Source organism: Lutra lutra, chromosome 16 (assembly GCF_902655055.1).
Source record: "Lutra lutra chromosome 16, mLutLut1.2, whole genome shotgun sequence".
NCBI classification, from domain to species: Eukaryota; Metazoa; Chordata; class Mammalia; order Carnivora; family Mustelidae; genus Lutra; species Lutra lutra.
In genome coordinates, this window is record NC_062293.1 from 5,627,828 (window position 1) to 5,644,636 (window position 16,809).

The 16,809-nt window shown below is 62.6% G+C and overlaps 2 protein-coding genes across 8 annotated transcripts in view; one reads left to right on the plus strand and one right to left on the minus strand.

Annotated features, from left to right (window-relative positions):
- The first annotated feature begins 279 nt into the window (after positions 1–279).
- On the plus strand, positions 280–13,836 carry CASKIN2 (CASK interacting protein 2). Of its 2 annotated transcripts, none has more exons than XM_047709036.1 (20): positions 280–436; positions 1,579–2,122; positions 6,069–6,120; positions 6,646–6,743; positions 7,124–7,269; positions 7,362–7,457; positions 7,576–7,706; positions 7,888–7,996; positions 8,327–8,435; positions 8,667–8,761; positions 9,204–9,465; positions 9,585–9,706; positions 9,800–9,860; positions 9,941–10,032; positions 10,187–10,297; positions 10,386–10,487; positions 10,578–10,716; positions 10,881–12,356; positions 12,447–12,669; positions 13,049–13,836. In XM_047709036.1, exons 2-20 carry the CDS (start codon positions 2,029–2,031, stop codon positions 13,137–13,139), a joined length of 3,609 nt encoding a protein of 1,202 aa, XP_047564992.1. In that variant the 5' UTR covers positions 280–436; positions 1,579–2,028; the 3' UTR covers positions 13,140–13,836. The 2 variants fall into 2 exon arrangements, with proteins under 2 accessions (XP_047564992.1, XP_047564993.1); XM_047709037.1 differs by having other exon boundaries at positions 1,621–2,122.
- The window catches only part of TMEM94 (transmembrane protein 94), a 33,886-nt gene continuing 30,722 nt past the window's right edge, over positions 13,646–16,809 (minus strand). For all 6 annotated transcript variants that reach the window (XM_047709035.1, XM_047709034.1, XM_047709032.1 and 3 more), the window contains 7 exons: positions 16,488–16,573; positions 16,133–16,214; positions 15,743–15,891; positions 15,561–15,655; positions 15,351–15,444; positions 15,006–15,176; positions 13,646–14,830 (listed from right to left, as the gene is read on the minus strand). In XM_047709035.1, coding sequence (XP_047564991.1) covers positions 14,758–14,830; positions 15,006–15,176; positions 15,351–15,444; positions 15,561–15,655; positions 15,743–15,891; positions 16,133–16,214; positions 16,488–16,573 — 750 coding nt within the window. In that variant the 3' untranslated portion in view covers positions 13,646–14,757. The remainder of the gene's footprint in view (positions 14,831–15,005; positions 15,177–15,350; positions 15,445–15,560; positions 15,656–15,742; positions 15,892–16,132; positions 16,215–16,487; positions 16,574–16,809) is intronic.

Sequence of the window (16,809 nt, forward strand, 5' to 3'; positions counted from 1 at the left end):
TTCTCCCATTCAATCACAAACAGGGCATCTAGCCCTTGCGTTTGAACTCTAGAGCCCCAGGTCGCGGTGGCTCCGCAGGCCGGGGAGCACGGCTCGCACTCTCGCCCCTACCACGCCGCCTCACCTGGGCGCATGCGCTGACCCGGCCCGCGTGCCCGGGCCGGACGACAGCGGTGGGGGCGGGGTCTGGTACGGATGGGGGCGGGGCCGTAGGCGCTGACTGACAGGTCGACTGCGCTGCCGGGACAGTCACTCCGCTCCCGATCCGGCTGGAGGGAGGGGGGAGGGGCGGGATTTCCTGCGGGAGGTGCCGAGCCGGTCTTGGAAAAGGAGGAGAAGGAGGAGAAAGGGGGTAAGGGGGGCAGTGGGAGCCACCATCCAGGGTGCCAGGGACCAAGCAGGGCCAGCCAGACCCCCGGCGGGGCAGCTGGGAGAGGTGAGACTGCGGGGCCTGCGCGGGGGGTCAGCACCTTTGAGGGCGGGCACAAACTAACTTTTCTTTCGAGATCGGCGGGAGCCTTCGTCTCTGCTCCTTCCGTCCTCTTCGCGCCCCTGTTCCGTCCTCCCGCATCAATCCCTCTGGCGCTTGGCTCTCCCGGTCGCTCCCGCCGCTTTGTTCCCCGGGTCGGCCCTGGTTGGGCTGGGTTGGGGGGATTGCGCGGCGCTGGACGGGCATTCCGGGGGGCGGGGGAGCCAGCCCGACCCCAAGCACTACCAGGGGCGTCCTCCTCCTGTGTCGGCTGCGGGCAAGAGCTGGAGTGCCATCTGGGTTGGGCTTGGGACGTTCTAGGAGTAAGGAGATCCCAGCTAGGGCCCCAGGCCTGCACGGGTCTCATGCTACAGGGCTCGGGCAACAAATTCCTGGCCACTGAGAACTGACGTAAGCTTTTCTGCAGTGAAGTCGGGGCTCCGGGCCTCAGGTTCAGGCTTGGGGGGGCCAGGCAGCCCCTTCTGCCAGCACGCCCCAGCTCTTGTCTCTGTTCTGCACCCCACTGTTTCCCCATCCCGCACAAGGGGTGAGGATGGGTCAGCAACAGGTGCTGTAAAGCCTCCCAGTCCAGCAGTCAGACCCCTGCCAGAAATGGGGAGCTGTAAGCTCCCCACTCCGCGCTCTGAATACTTAAAGAGCCTGGGGCTAGGGCATCCAGCTATTATAGTAAAGCTTAGATTGGGAGGAGTCTGGGGAAGGCACCTTCCACAGGGAGTGACCCTTGCCTGTCTGCCTGTGCCTGACCCTTCCAGGCCCCACCTTCTGGCCCACCAGTTGTCTGTGGGTGTCAGAGCCCGGGGCTGTGGAGAACAGGCTGCTGGCCCAGCCTGCCTCTGTGTGTCGTGCTGCCAGGGCCCCTCCTGCCCCAGGTTGAGGTGCTGCCAGGTGCCCTGGGGCCTCAGTGACTCAGCCTCCCTCTCCCAGAAAGTCACCGCCTCCCCCCAAATACTCCTCTCATGCCTGGCAGCTGTCTTCCCCCTTTGAGTGGCTTGGCCCTTCCTTGACTCCGAAGGGCAGCGAGGGTGGTTTGGGGGCTCCCTAGAAGCCCTGGCCTACACTTCTGAGCCCTGCTTCTGGGACCCTCGCAGGCCTGGCCCCACATTCAGCAGAGGCGCTGCACCTTTTTCCAGACCCCTGAGACTTGTCCACTGCTGCTGCCCGAGGCCCGAGGGAATGCTGACTGCGCTCTGGGTGGGCATTGGTGCTCCCGAGCCGCGCCGGGAAGATTCGCGTGCCCAGTCCCAGCCCATCCCTGGGCCGTCAGACACTGCAAGAAGGTATCTGTCCAGGTTTCCACGTGGTCTCCACCCCCTCAGAAATCGGTTTTCCTGCTTGTGGTGGCTGCTCATGAAACACTTTGAGGGAGTACCCATCAGTGCCTAACAAGAAGCCCACTGCTTGGGAAACCAGACTCGCTTCACCAGGACGCCTGGCCCTCCAACGGGCCAAGGCATGGCACCCTGACGCCTTGGCTTAGACCTGAAGTTTTCCTGCCTCTGCCTGGACTCCTGATCCCAGAGCCCAGACCAGGGACCGGAATGGGTCGTGAACAGGACTTGATCCTCGCCGTCAAGAACGGAGATGTGACTGGTGTGCAGAAACTGGTGGCTAAGGTCAAGGCCGCAAAGACAAGTGAGTGCTTGGTGGGGTGACTGTCTAGCTGAAACCCTGCCCTGAGTGCTCAGGCTACAAAGAGAGGATTGGGCGGGGGTCACTGTGATCTGGGGTTTTGGGGGTGGGAGGACTGTCTGTTCTGTAAGAAATGCCTCTATGGGACAGCCACAGAGGAAGTTGGGTTACCCCTTGCTGTGTATCCTTAGGCAAATCACTTAGCCTCTCTGGGCCTCAGTTTCTCACATGTAATGTGAATGGGTTGAAATACATTCGGTTTGAGTTTTTTTGAGCACCGACTGTGTGCCAGGCTTTGTTCTAGGCACCAGGCCATTATGTGGCAGCAGTGGATAAAACAGACTGAAATTCCTGCCCTTGTAGAGTGGCCTTTAGCAGGTGGTTTTTCTGATGTATTCTTTGGAAGCAGGAGATTTCTGGCAGCGGGGATGGGAAAGACTGAATAGCAGTGGGTCCAACCCCATCCCCCAATTCAACAATAGCAAATGTGCATTTATGACGGCTTAATGGGGATGCCCAGAAGATAGCTTTTAAAAAGAGCTCTACTGCTTAAAGCAAAGTTCATCACTATCTCAGTGCTTGCTAAAGCCCCTTCCCCTTGACTTAGCTGCCTGTGTCGCTGGGGGGGGTGTGTGGCCAAAGCTAACTTTCTAGAAGTTTCTCCTAAACCCTTGACAGGGTTGTGGGAGCTCCATGCATGAGTAGCCACACCTGAACCCCATTTCTTGGGTACCTCTGTGGTGAGATGTCCCCCCCATCTCCAACCTCTGGGCTTTAAGGTTGAGTTCTCTGAGCTGTCCTAAGAGGACACTGGATTTATCCCCTGAGTTTCGAGACCAGCAGGGACATGAGGTAGCTCCTGCCACCAGACTGGGGCTGGGGGGAGGGAGGATTCCCTCAGAGTGCTGGCGCTCTAACCTCAAGACACACCTTGGCCCTGTGCACAAGAAGGGGCCCCCCTGACTACATGAAGACAACTAATTATCCTCAACCACACCTGGGAGTTTGGGGTGCCAGAGGATGGATTTGAAGGGCCTGGGAGTCATGCACATGTGTGTGTACCCACCTGTACACCAGGGCAGGAGAGCCAGGGTATGGGAGCTTGGCTGCGGCCGGGAGGAAGGCCAGGTGGTATGGCCTCTGTGCCCTGGGGAAGTGGATACCGGGTGAGCACAGTGGAAGGAAGGTGCCAAAGAGGTCCTAGGAGGGCCCCGGAGGCCCAAGGGTGGGAGCCACTCCCCCTCCTCCCTTCACCTCTGTGTTATTTTTGGCGACCTGCCCAGTAGGGCCTTGGGTGAGCTGCTGCTGGCCTCCCAGTTCTGGGGCCTCACAGTGAGGCCCTAGAGGAGGGCAAGCGGGTGGGGTCTGGACGCTGGTGGTGGGAACCTCACAGCTGGGCTCCAGGAACATGCCCCGTGCCCCAGGGGAAATGCGTGTAGGGGAAGAGATTCCTTCCGTCAGCCCCAAAGGGGACTTGCACATTGTGTAGGCACCAGGCACAGAGTGACAGGGTCCTGGGATTCCTTGTGAAGCCTTCACACAGAGCCTCCCCTCCCAGTCCTCGGAGAAGCAGGGAAAGCTGGAGCAGAAAGGAGATCACAGGGTGATGTTTGCAGACCTTATAGTTTACGAAATATTCTAAGTCCTCGATTTCCTGTGAAATTGGTATATCTGTATCTGCTTTACAGATAAAGAAACTGACACTCAGAGAGGATTAGCGAGTTGCCCAAGGTCACACAGCCATTATGGGGCAGATCAGAGTCAAGTTCCTGTCCTCTTCCCTCTGCTCCTTCACTTGGCTGCCCATCAGAATTACCTAGTGGCTGTTCTGAAAGTGCAGATTCCCTGTTCCCCTGCAGAATTAGAATCGTCACAGAGATCTTGAGACCGTGTGAATCAGAAAGTTCCTTAGGTGACTCTAAAGCAGACCTCAGAAGGGAAGCTGGGAATTCCTGCTCCATGTCACGGGGGGGGGGGGAGGCAAAGGAAACTGATGGAAAGGGAGGTGTCAGGACTCCCCTTTTTCCTTCTGGTAGGTGGCTAGAGCCTTCTGGCTGGCCAAAGAGAGATGCTCCCTCAGCCTCCTGCACTTGCTCTTTGGTCCCTTTGGGGGTTGGCATTCCCTGCCCACCCTGGTCCTCTTGAGGGAGCAGGTGGCTGGGAGGAGAAGGGCAAGATTGCCCTGGCCTTGCCCCTGCCCTCCCTCCCTCCCCTGCTCCCTTTTCCGAACTGTCTCCTTTTCTGGCCAGAGGAAACAGAGTGGGCCGAGGGTGGCCCAGTGAGCTCACATCCTTTGCCTGAGCCTAAATCAGGAGCGACCCTTCCACCCCCAGAGCCAGGCCGGGAAGAAGGCTGCCCGGCAGGGGAAGTGGCTGGAGCCACTGCCAGGAACCAGGACCCTCCTCCCTCCAGCCAAGGTCCCTAGTCCAGTCACTCTGAGCTTCTCTCCCCCACCGCCTTTCCGGCCATTGTTCTGGAAAGAACAGAGCCACCCGGCCTGGCCCTGCCCCTGTTCCTGTCTGTCCCTCCTGTCAAATTGTCCTGCCACTCCCCAGAGGGACTGTATCTCACTGCGGAGCTGCCCCATCCCGGACTGGCCAGGCCTGGCAGCAGGTGGAGGGACTTTCTCCTTCCTGCCGACCTCGTTGTCCTCAGTGCTGCTCACAGAGGTCCCATGGCTGCCCAAGGTCACGCAGCCAGTAAGGGGGAGACTTGGAACCACACACTTCCTGCTCCTAAAAGCCTCTCTCCTTCCCTAACTGGCTCTGTGTGACAAGGACTTTCCGAGGGGGCTAGAGGAAGGCAGGGAGGCCTGTTTCTTGCCAGCGGCCCCCATCTCCTCACCCCTCCATCACTGCCCAGCTCTGTATTTACCTTTTCTCCGTAGCATGTAGTGTACTTCAGCTCAGTTCTAAATGTAGCTGTCCCCTCTCTCCCCATCCCATGCTCCTCACCCCCGAGCTGATCCCTGCCTGTTGGAATGAGGCCCTGTCTTGCTGGGGTGTTCAGGGGCCCATTAGGGCCCAGAGGGCAGGCCTGGACCAGCATGCTTGGCACCCTGCCCAGCCTGGGTTGAGCCAGGCCTCCTCCTTCCCAGCAGGGGTGGGTTCCAGCAGGAGACTGGCCGCCTGCGACAGACATTCCTCTTCCTCTCCCAACACTCACCAAGGACCGCCCCCTCCTGTACCCTGGCCAGTACCTGGAGCACACCTGCCTGAATCCCGTCACCCTTCCTGGCAGGGGGATGGACCAGTGTCCTGCCTGTGCCTCTGGCTTCTCTGGCCATCACTCAGCAGAGAGCCCTCTACGTGGGGCGTGGACCTCTCTGCCGGGAGCATGTGGGTGCAGAATCAGCAGTTACTCCCCTGACAGGAGTGGTGGCCGCGGCAGGGGGTGGGAGCTATACCAGTTTTGCTGGAGGACAGCACGTGGACAGTAAGGGCCAACGTGTAAGGCGCACCGAAGGGCGATGGCCCCCTCTGGTGTGCCGATAAGGGTCCAGCCCCGGCATCTGCCCTGCTCCCCTCCAGCATCTGGTGCCCCTCTCCTCTCTCTGTCAGCCCCCTCGGCCCAGGGAGACAATGAGACTCTCCTTGTCCCGCTCAGGCAGGAATGCTAACCATGCGCTCGTGGGCCTGTCCACTGAGGGCATGCATGCCAGTGCCCCCCTTTTCCGCCCTCTTTGGCTCTATAAACACGCTGGGCTGGGGGCCTGGAGAAGCCAGGCCCCTGCTGCGGCTCCTGCACTGGGCACTCTGGAGCGGATGGGCCAGTGGGCCGGGTGAGGAGCTCTAGGGACAGGACAGCCGAAGGGCCATGGGGCAGGCTCTTTCTTGCATACCAAGAGGTCAGCTGGATTGGGGAATCGTGGGGAGGGAGAACTCGTCAGGATGCAGGTGGGGGCAGATCATTCTAAAGTGTCCTGATGCCCTCTGCTCCAATCCCCCAGAGCTCCTCGGCTCCACGAAGAGACTCAATGTCAACTACCAGGACGCTGACGGGTGAGCGTGAGCCCATACCCCTCTCAAGAGCTGTGGGGTGGGGGAGGGGTAAGGGGAAAGACCTGGCCCCTAGAGTCCCTTCCCCTCTCAAACTTGGCCCTTGAATGTGTTTGCTGAGAGCTCTGGTTCCTCCCCACCCTCTTGCGTGTGGAGCTGTCCTCGAGTGAGGGGAGGGACCCCAGTGCCTCTCTGAGGGGCCTCCTGGGTCAGATTCCTGCTAGGCCCCCTTTTCTCCCCAGAGGGTAGGAGCCCTGAGGCTCCTGCTCCCACGGCCCCCTCCCCTGGGCTGGCTGTGGGGGGAGGCCAGACAAACAGGCCTCTCAGCCCAGACACTGAGCCCTTTCATGGTGTAGGCCGGCTGCTCTGCACTCCCACGGCAGGGCTGGCAGGGTGGGGGAGCGAGGGCACAGTGGGCAAGTCACTCAGCCCTGCCAGCCTCCGGGACGGGTCTGGTGTGGAGGAGCAGGATTTGGGGGATGGGGGACCACTCAGCGGACACCCCTCCCTTGTGTCCCGCCGCACCAGATTCTCTGCTCTCCACCATGCCGCCTTGGGGGGCAGCCTGGAGCTCATAGCCTTGCTGCTGGAGGCTCAGGCCACCGTGGACATTAAGGATAGCAATGGTGAGACCCCAGGGTGCTCCCTGGCCACACCCTGTTTCAGAGTCTGCCCCGCCACATCCTAGCAGTGCTAATATGTGTCGCATAGCTTCCCTGGCTCTTTTTCATCTTCATGGCCTTCTGGGGAGCTGGGGGTGGTTCTGATGCCCCGTTATCCAAGTGAGGAGGCTCAGCTCGCCTTCCCACCCTAGACCCCCCCCATGGGGGCCAGGTGGGATTCCGACTTCAGCCCCACACAACCAGACGTTTCCCTGACCGAACCAGCAGCCCTTCCCCTTGGATCTGCCTCCCCCTGCAGCTGGGGTGACTCCAGACTCTGCCCAGTGCCCTCGCCTGCCCCCGCAGCATCCCAGGACGTCCCCAGATCCCCTTCCCCTCTGCAGGCATGCGCCCGCTGCACTACGCGGCCTGGCAAGGCCGGCTGGAGCCCGTGCGGCTGCTTCTGCGCGCCTCCGCGGCCGTCAACGCCGCCTCGCTGGACGGGCAGATCCCGCTGCATCTGGCCGCCCAGTACGGACACTACGAAGTGGTACGTGAGCCTGCCCGTGAGGGGTACCAGAGCCGGGGGTTGGCGGGGGGGCTGGCTGGGCCAGACCCCTCACTCAGCTTCCTCCACCCTAGTCAGAAATGCTCCTCCAGCATCAGTCCAACCCGTGCCTGGTCAACAAGGCAAAGAAGACGCCCCTGGATCTGGCCTGCGAGTTTGGGCGGCTCAAGGTGAGGGGTACTAGGGGTACTTAGTACCTAGTACTTGGGGTACTAGGTCCTGGGCAACTGTGGGGCGGGGACGGGGGAATCTCAGGAGAAAGACCTGTCTGGGTGCTGCTTGCCACAGGTGGCCCAGCTGCTACTGAATAGTCACTTGTGTGTGGCACTGCTGGAGGGTGAGGCCAAGGACCCCTGTGACCCCAACTACACCACGCCCTTGCACTTGGCTGCCAAGAATGGCCACAGAGAGGTCATCAGGTACCCACTGCCCCCCTACTTCCTCATTCCCTTCCTGCGGAATGGGTGATGTCCCATCAGTGCCCTGCCCTGCGGCCGTCTTCTCTCGGGCTCTGGGTCACTCTCCCAGCCCCCCGGCAATCTGCTTCCTCTCCTGCCCCCCACCACCCCGTGACTCGCCCCCCCCGCCCCCAATCGACAGGCAGCTCCTTAGAGCTGGGATCGAGGTCAACCGCCAGACCAAGACGGGCACGGCGCTGCACGAGGCTGCGCTGTACGGCAAGACAGAGGTGGTGCGGCTGCTTTTGGAGGTGGGTGTGGGTGCCTTCACCCCTCCCCCCGCTGGGGGCTGCACTGAGGACAGCTGGAGGGCATGGGAGGGGGTCTCTGCCAACAACGTGGCTTTTGGGTGGGCCGCGGCCTTGTGGCTGGAGAGCAGACAGACCTGGTTCGAGCCCTGGTTCGGCCTCTCGCCAGCCGAGTGACCTTGAGCTCATCTTCAATCCTATCTCTGAGCTTCCGTTTCTGTATCTGTAAAAGTTGAAAACGGTATTCACTGTTCACCTCCGGGTGGTGGTGAGGACTGGGGGAGATGGCAAGCAGAGCACTTCGTGCCTGCTCACGCTGTGCTGGGCTCCCAGGGCGGGGTGGACGTGAACATTCGGAACACGTATAACCAGACGGCGCTGGACATCGTGAATCAGTTCACCACCTCCCAGGCCAGCCGCGAAATCAAGCAGCTCCTGCGGGGTGAGTGTGCATGAGAGAAGATCCTGCCCAGGTTGGGTGTCTGGAGCCACTCCCGTGGGGACTAGGGAGGCAGGAACAGTGTCCCAGGAGCGAGATGTCACGCTCCCAAACCAGGGCTGGTCAGGGGACTGCGGCCACAGGAACCTGGAGGAGGGTTGTGAAGGGGACACGATGGGCGGGAAGACACCCTAGGGACCCTCAGATGATGCCCTGCTCTGCCTTTTCTCTCAGAGGCCTCAGGGATCCTGAAGGTCCGGGCACTCAAGGATTTTTGGAACCTCCACGATCCCACTGCTCTCAACGTCCGCGCCGGGGATGTCATCACGGTGAGGACCCGGTGCGGGCGTTCCTTTGCTAGCACCAACGATTGCTGTCACTTGTGTAGGCACCTGCAAAGGTCTTTATGTACACTCTTATTGACTTCCTCCCGCGCTGGGTAAAGTAGGTGCTATTTAACTGTTTCCTCCCTGGGCATGATAAAACTGAGTCGTAGAGAAATTAAAGTGTTTTGCCTGAGACCCCACGGCAAACACCAGCATTGGGATTTGAACCCAGGCTGACGCCGGGACTCTCCTGTGTATGCCCAGGAGGCATGCCGAGGACTGTGCTGGATACCGGTAGGATGGGCAGAGCTGTGGGTGCACTCGGGCATCAGCTGCTCGTGGGGAGAGGAGGAGCTGGACTGTGGCTATAGGGCTGGCTGCCTGCCCTTGTTTGGGGCAGGAAGTGATTGCTGTCATCGTCTCCCCAATGCCTCATCTGCCCCAGGTGCTGGAACAGCATCCCGACGGCCGCTGGAAGGGCCACATCCATGAGAGCCAGAGGGGCACGGACCGTGTGGGCTACTTCCCTCCAGGCATCGTGGAGGTGGTCAGCAAGCGGGTGGGCGTCCTCGCACCCCGCCTCCCATCGGCCCCCAACCCCCTACGCCCAGGCTTCTCTCGGACACCGCAGCCCCCTGCTGAGGACCCCCTACACCCTTTGACCTATGGCCAGCTCCCTCGGGGGGGCCTCAGCCCAGACAGCCCAGGTACGCCCTCCCCGAGGGCAGGGCTGGGCACTGGGGTGGGCGTCTGGCTGTGGCAAGCTGCCAGTCAGCTGTTGGCGGGGCCAGCTGGGGCTCTAACCCCTTTGCTTGTGCCCCTGCAGCAGGTGACAGGAGTAGCGTGGGCAGCGAGGGCAGCGTGGGCAGCATCCGCAGTGCTGGCAGCGGGCAGAGCTCCGAGGGCGCCAACGGCCATGGCACTGGCCTTCTGATCGAGAACGCCCAGGTGGGAGGGGGGAGGGGGCGTGGGGAGCGGGACAGAGCTGTCCCTGCTGCCGTCAGCTCCCCACATGCTGAGTCGCTCCTTCCCTGTCTCTAGCCGCTGCCTTCCACAGGAGAGGACCAGGTGCTGCTGGGACTGCACCCCCCATCCCTGGCAGGTAGGAGGGGCACATGGTACCCGGGTAGACACCCCTCCAGTGTGCCACTTCTGATTCCCTCTCTCTCTCCCTCCTGAAAGACAACCTGAGCAACCGCCCTCTGGCCAACTACCGCTCTGGGGAACAGCTCTTCACCCAGGACGTGAGGCCGGAGCAGCTGCTGGAGGGGAAGGTGAGAGCCCTGCCCGGAAGTGGGCTGCAGGCCCCGGGGATGCAGTGGTGTGGATGGGCCTCAGGCCGGGCGCCCGGGGAGGCTGGGCCGTGGCCTCGGCTCTGCCTCAGCACACGCTGCTCTGTTAACTTCGGCCTCTGCCCCCGTGCCGCAGGATGCCCAGGCTATTCATAACTGGCTCAGTGAGTTCCAGCTCGAAGGTTACACCGCCCACTTTCTGCAGGCCGGCTACGATGTGCCAACCATCAGCCGGATGACTCCCGAGGTAGGTGCCACGGCAGGAGGGCGGCAGAGGGCCCAGTGGGCAGTGGCTGGGGGGTGGGGGGGCCTGATGGCACGCGTCTGTGTGACAGGACCTGACGGCCATCGGCGTGACCAAGCCTGGCCACAGGAAGAAGATCGCCTCCGAGATCGCACAGCTCAGCATCGCCGAATGGCTGCCCAACTACATCCCGGTAAGCAGGGGCCAGCCTCGGCTCCCAGCCTCAGCTGTGGCCATCGGGGCCCTTCCTCGCCGGGGCGCTGAGGCTGGCGTCCTTTTCCAGGTGGACCTGCGAGAATGGCTGTGTGCGCTGGGGCTGCCGCAGTACCACAAGCACCTGGTGAGCAGTGGCTACGACTCCATGGGGCTGGTGGCCGACCTCACCTGGGAGGAGCTGCAGGAGATCGGCGTCAACAAGCTCGGTGAGAACTGCCCTGGGGCCTCCTGGCCGGCCCCCCCTCGTGCCTCCAAGGGCTTTGAAACAGTTCAGGGTTCAAGCCCAGGAGGGAGCATGGGGGCCAAGAGGGACTTGAGTGGCCCTTTGCAGCCCCAGCTGACCCCGTGGCCTCTACCCCTCCCCTCTCAGGTCATCAGAAGAAGCTCATGCTGGGAGTAAAGCGGCTGGCCGAGCTGCGGCGGGGCCTACTGCAGGGGGAGGCCCCAGCGGAGGGTGGCCGCCGGCTCGCCAAAGGCCCAGAGCTGATGGCTATCGAGGGGCTGGAGAATGGGGACGGTCCGGCTGCAGCTGGCCCACGCCTCCTCACCTTCCAGGGCAGCGAGTTAAGCCCAGAGCTGCAGGCAGCCATGGCAGGGGGTGGCCCCGAGCCCCTCCCCCTGCCCCCCGCCCGCTCCCCCAGCCAGGAGAGCATTGGAGCACGCTCACGAGGGTCCGGTCATTCACAGGAACAGCCTGCCCCCCAGCCCGGTGGCGGAGACCCTGGGACCCCACAGGAGAGGAACCTTCCAGAGGGCACAGAGCGGCCCCCTAAGCTTTGTTCCCCACTACCTGGCCAGGGGGCCCCTCCTTATGTGTTTATGTATCCCCAGGGCTCACCCTCCAGCCCAGCCCCAGGGCCACCTCCTGGCGCACCTCGTGCCTTCTCGTACTTGGCTGGTCCCCCTGCCACCCCTCCGGACCCACCTCGGCCCAAACGCCGGTCCCACAGCCTGAGCCGCCCTGGCCCTGAGGATGGGGAAGCAGAGGGGGAGGCTGAAGGGCCGGTGGGCAGTGCCTTGGGCAGCTACGCCACCCTCACCCGGCGGCCGGGACGCAGTGCCCTAGCGCGGACCAGCCCTAGCCCGACCCCAGCGCGAGGGGCTCCCCGCAGCCAGTCCTTCGCCCTCCGTGCCCGACGCAAAGGCCCACCACCCCCACCCCCTAAGCGCCTCAGCTCCGTCTCTGGCCCCACCACAGAGCCTCCTCCTGTAGATGGGAGCCCGGGACCTAAGGAGGGGGCCTCTGTGCCCCGAAGGCGAACACTGAGTGAACCAGCCGGCCCCTTGGAGCCCCCCAGCCCGCCCGCCCCAGCTGGCCCCGTGTCGGACACAGAGGAGGAAGAACCAGGGCCGGAGGGGACGCCCCCATCTCGGGGCAGCTCAGGGGAGGGACTCCCGTTTGCGGAGGAGGGGAACCTGACCATCAAACAGCGGCCGAAGCCAGCGGGACCCCCATCCCGGGAAGCACCTGTGCCCGCTGGCCTGGATTTCAACCTCACAGAGTCAGACACTGTGAAGCGGAGGCCCAAATGCCGGGAGAGAGAGCCGCTGCAGACGGCACTTCTGGCCTTCGGGGTGGCTGGTGCTACACCCAGCGCTTCTGCCTCCCTGCCCTCCCAGCCCCCCGGGGAGCCCTCCTCCTCAGCGGCTCCCAGCCCTCTCCGGCCTGACCCCAGCAGCCTTCCAACTCAGGGAGCTCCAGCGCCTCTTTCTCCCGGCCTCCCAGCCCAGCCCCCTGTGGCCCCCAGCCCCGGGCCTGCTCTGGAGAACTCGGCAGGTGGTGGGCAGCCTGGGGAGATGGAGCCCCCTGCTTCCCCTGCAGCCCTCATCAAGGTGCCCAGTGCAGGTATGAGGCGGGGCCCGTGGGGTGGGGTGTTGTTTCCAAGGGTCGCGTCCAGCCCCTCTTGAGTCACAGCCAACCTTCTTGTCTCTGCAGGAACGGCCCCCAAGCCTGTGTCTGTGGCCTGCACCCAGCTGGCATTTTCTGGCCCTAAGCTGGCTCCCCGGCTTGGACCCCGCCCTGTGCCACCTCCGAGGCCCGAGAGCACTGGGGCTGCGGGCTCTGGCCGGGCCCAGCAGAGGCTGGAACAGACCAGCTCATCCCTGGCAGCTGCGCTGAGGGCGGCGGAGAAGAGCATCGGCGTTGAGGAACGAGAGGGGTGAGGGGTGCTGGGTGCTGGGCGGGGCGGGAGAGGGCAGAAGTGCAGGAACAGCTCCCCCCTAACTCCTCTTCCCCGGGTCCTGGGAATGTCGGTGGGGACAGGGGAGCAGACCCATCCTGAGGCTGGAGCGACCCTTACTGGGATGGGAGGAGCCTGGGCTCTGAAGTCACCCATATCTGACCTGTGGGGGATCCTGGCGGCTGCCATTGAGAGGCACGTCAGCTTGAGCACCTCAGCTCCCCTAAGCCCAAGCGCCCTCACGGAAGGGCCCGGAGAAGACGCACACCAGGTGCTTGGTACCGGCCAGGAACGCAGGCACAGCCCCTGCCCGCCATGGCCCAGTTTCTGCTCTGACCCGCTCCTTCCCCCGCTGCAGCCCTCCCAGCACCTCCACCAAGCACATTCTGGATGACATCAGCACCATGTTTGACGCCCTGGCCAACCAGCTGGACGCCATGCTGGACTGAGCCCCTGGTGGCCTTCAGCCGCGCCCTTCGTGACCTGCAGCATCTGCGGCCTTCGTACCCCCACAGAGAAGCTCGTGCTGTCTGAGCCGGGGTCGTCTCCATGGAAGGCGGAGGCTGACATCTCAGCGGAGCCCCCTGCTTATGGACAGGGACCCTGGCAAGAGCTTCCACCCCGGGGACAAAGGTGGCGGCCGGGCTCCTGGGGGGCTCCCTCTGCCCTCCCCCACCTCCAGGGTCTCCAGTGCCAAGGACCTCTTGGCACCTGCTGTGCTGTCTGGGCTGGAGAAGGCTGTGTGTCTGACCGGCTCCACACAGGTGTTCACGGGACATGTATTTAAACGGCCAGGGGCCTGGTCTCTGCGGTGGTGGCCACCTGCCCCTGCTCCTGCCCGTGCCTGCCCTCAGTGAGGCAAAGGTGGCGGGGGTGGGGCCAGTGGGATTAACAGATCCCCAAAGTCCAAACCTTTTCAACTGTAAATGTTATTTTTTAAGCAGAGAGAAATGCATATATTTTAAATGAAATTTATTCTATCTATAACCACCTGAGAGGACGTGGGGGACGGGGGCTGTGGACCACGGCGAGAGTGCGCACGGCTCGCCTCGGGGCTGGAAGCCTGATCTGAGTGGCCCAGGCCCTGCTCTGTAACTATTAACCTCTTATCCCAACTAACCCTAATGAAAGTGTCATTCCACGTGATCCGGCTGTGTGTTTGGATCTGTGCCACGGACCTCTGAGCCCTGGGTTCTTACCTAGGCCAGGCCTGAGGGCTCCTACCAGCGGGGAAGGAGCAAGGCTTGGGCCCTCCCCTCCCTTTGGGGCTACCTCACCGGCCAAAGCCTTGGGTGGGCCCCTGAGTGGCTGCCTCATGGACCAGCCACAGATTTTTCTTAAGCAGTTTACAAGTTTTAATACAAACCAGTCTACATTCATTACTAAAAGGCTCATTTCCAGTAAAAAATATACACCAGTAAAAACATTCTCACAAGGAGAACTAGGGCAGAGGGCCAAAAGGAAACCTGGGCCATGTCCCCAAGACTGACGTGCCAGGCCAGCTTGAAGGCGGGCACAGGGAGAGGTGCCAGGGCACTGTACGGGGTCTGCATCTTCAGGTCTGAGCGTGAGGCTCCCTCACAAAAGGAGGGAGGGGAAGTACTCAACCACCTCCAGGCCCCTACCCCAGGAAGACAGGCGGGGTGCAGGGAGGCTGCTGCCTTCCACAGTGGCCTGTCTGGACCTCCCGCGGCTGTTGCCACTTAGGTCCTGGCCCCACCAGGTTCATGGCTCTGCCTAGAGACCCAAGAGCAGAGGGCCCTGGGCTAAGAGACCTTAAAGGGGGCAGCCCTCGGGTGGCGGAGGCTAAGGGCCCCTCTGCTAAGTGCACTAGGTTGTACATTCAAGACCAGACCATCCTGATGCCAAGGCCATGGCTCACCAGCTCCTCCACAGTAAGTCCTGGGGGTCAGGATGACAGCTGGGTCGGATGCAGAGCTGGGCCTCCCGTGCCATGGGGTGTGAGAGGAAACCCCGAAACATTCATGATACCAACTCCCCAGACTCAGAAACCGGTCTGGCTTTAGCCCTAGGACCAGGGCGATGAGGACCATGGTGGCTGATGGCTCAGAAGGGGGAGTTCATGCCCAGCTTAGTCTCAAACTGCAGTTTCTGCCGCTTCTGGTAGCGAACCCGGACCCTGGTGGGGCAGGAAGAGCCCAGGTTAGAGAAGGAGCCCAGACCGGGGACAGGGCAGGACCCCAGAGGAGGAGGGAAGTCCAGGCAGTGGAGGCAAGCGGGGGAGCCGTGCCCAGGAGGTCACAGGCCCAAGGAATGAACCAGAGCCCAGAGGGAGTGCCCCGTTGGTGGCTCACCGAATCTCATGCAGCTTCACGACCTCGTTGGTCACCACCACAAGGACCAGGGACAGGCAGCCCAGGAGCCATGTCAGCAGAGGCACGTCGTCCAGGCCAAAGTGGACAGGGCTGTCCCTGTCCGTCCACAGCTGCAGGTCCACTGCCGTCTGGACCACCTGCCCCAGCAGGCTGCAGGGAGAGGCGGCAGCCCCATGTGAGCCTTCTGGCTTCCTTCCCTGCCGTTCTCAGTACAAGTAGCTCAAGGAGGGCACCGTCCGACCTCCGGCTCAGCCTCCTGAAGCAGGATTTCTGACCCCAGTCCTGCCAAAGGCCCCTCCCCCACATCCATCCGCAGATACTCACACCACGGGCACGGTCACGGCCCACCAGAGGTTGGTCAAGGGGCTCTTTCGCCACAGGGGCTTGGTGCGATGCACGTGGGTGATGGAAATGAAGACTGGAGAAAACGGTCAGTGGGGGGGGGGCATCAGACACCCCACCCCCAACCCGAGGCTTTGCCCCCAGGGCGACCCTCTAGCCCCCACCAGCCCCTCCTCCCGGGGAGCCCCTCACCCGTGTGCAGGACGATCAGGGCAGCGGTGAGCTTCTGAGCCGTCAGCAGCCCGTTGGCAAAGTCGTCAAACCAGGCGGGAGCTGTGTCTGCACGACTGCCAAAGCAAGGGGTGGACTCAGCCCCATGCTGGGCCCCGGGAAAGCAGGCGGTGGCGGGTGGGGAGGGGCAGGGCAGGCCGCACCTGGGCAGCATGATGGACGAGCAGTTGGTGAGGTTGCGGGCCCGGGAGCTGTCGCAGAAGCTCTGCAGCGTGAAGCCAAAGCAGACGAGGCATGAGCTGACGGTGAGGCTAAACTTCAGCAAGAAGCAGAGCAGGAAGTAGTGCTGGGTCTGCAGAGCGAAGGGAGGCCCGTCACTCCTGGGGCGGCCCCCCGGGCCCAGGGCTCCGCAGGCTCTTTGGGAACTGGGTAGGCCCGGTGGGGAGAGGATCCTTACCAGCTCTGTACAGCCACCTCCCCTTCGGTTGAGGGAAGTTCTGACCGAAGCCCCTCTCTCTCCCCCAAGGCTCGGCCCCCTTGGCACCCACGTTCCTCAGCAAAGGCCCAGGCCCACAGGGCTCCACGTTGCCTACCTTCTTAGGAATGGACTGAAGGTTCTTCCCTGTGGCCATAGACATGATGGAGCTGTGGGGGGGCTTCCCCAGCAGAGAGATGCTGAAAAGGAGGGACTTGGTGAAGGGTGGGGACTGTGACCTTTTGTCCGTCAATTCCCATGTGGGAAGCCTTTCGGGAGTTTTGGGAGTGAGTGCAGGCCTAGGGGGAGATGGGACAAGACAAGGGAGGGTCCCCCTGGCCTGCCCCGCCCCGGCCAGTGTCTCCTGTGCCAGGGGGTCATAAGCACTGAGCAGTGGGACCTGGGCTCCTTGGAGCTGCTCGTGCTGTCCCAGCCCCGCCCTCCTGGACCAGGATGGATGGCATAACTCTCACCTGAGCAGAGGGGAGCAAAAGCAGGACAGCCACAGGATGTCCGTGGTGCTCAGCAGTGGCGGCAGCTGAACCAGGCAAGACAGGAACTAGACCAGGAGAGCCAGGAAGCAGGATTAGGCTCTGGCCAATAGCAGGATGCCAGGAGCCCCGCGGCTGCCTTGCCCTGTGCCCGGACAGATGCCCAGAGGAGCTGGGGCCCCAGGGGCCGCTATCCTGCTTATGGGTCAGCTCCAAAGGCCCAGGGGTTCCACAGAGGCCAGGGCCCCCCTAGGCCATGCCACATCCTCCCAGCCGACCGCCCCCGACTCTCAGCTGGACCTTG

Excerpts from the sequence above, each read along its gene's own strand:
- CASKIN2 (XM_047709036.1), top strand. The coding sequence starts at position 2,029 with ATGGGTCGTGAACAGGACTTGATCCTCGCCGTCAAGAACGGAGATGTG. Across the intron at positions 8,436-8,666 it reads AATCAAGCAGCTCCTGCGGG|AGGCCTCAGGGATCCTGAAG; the intron begins GTGAGTGTGCAT and ends CTTTTCTCTCAG. Across the intron at positions 10,717-10,880 it reads GATCGGCGTCAACAAGCTCG|GTCATCAGAAGAAGCTCATG; the intron begins GTGAGAACTGCC and ends CTCCCCTCTCAG.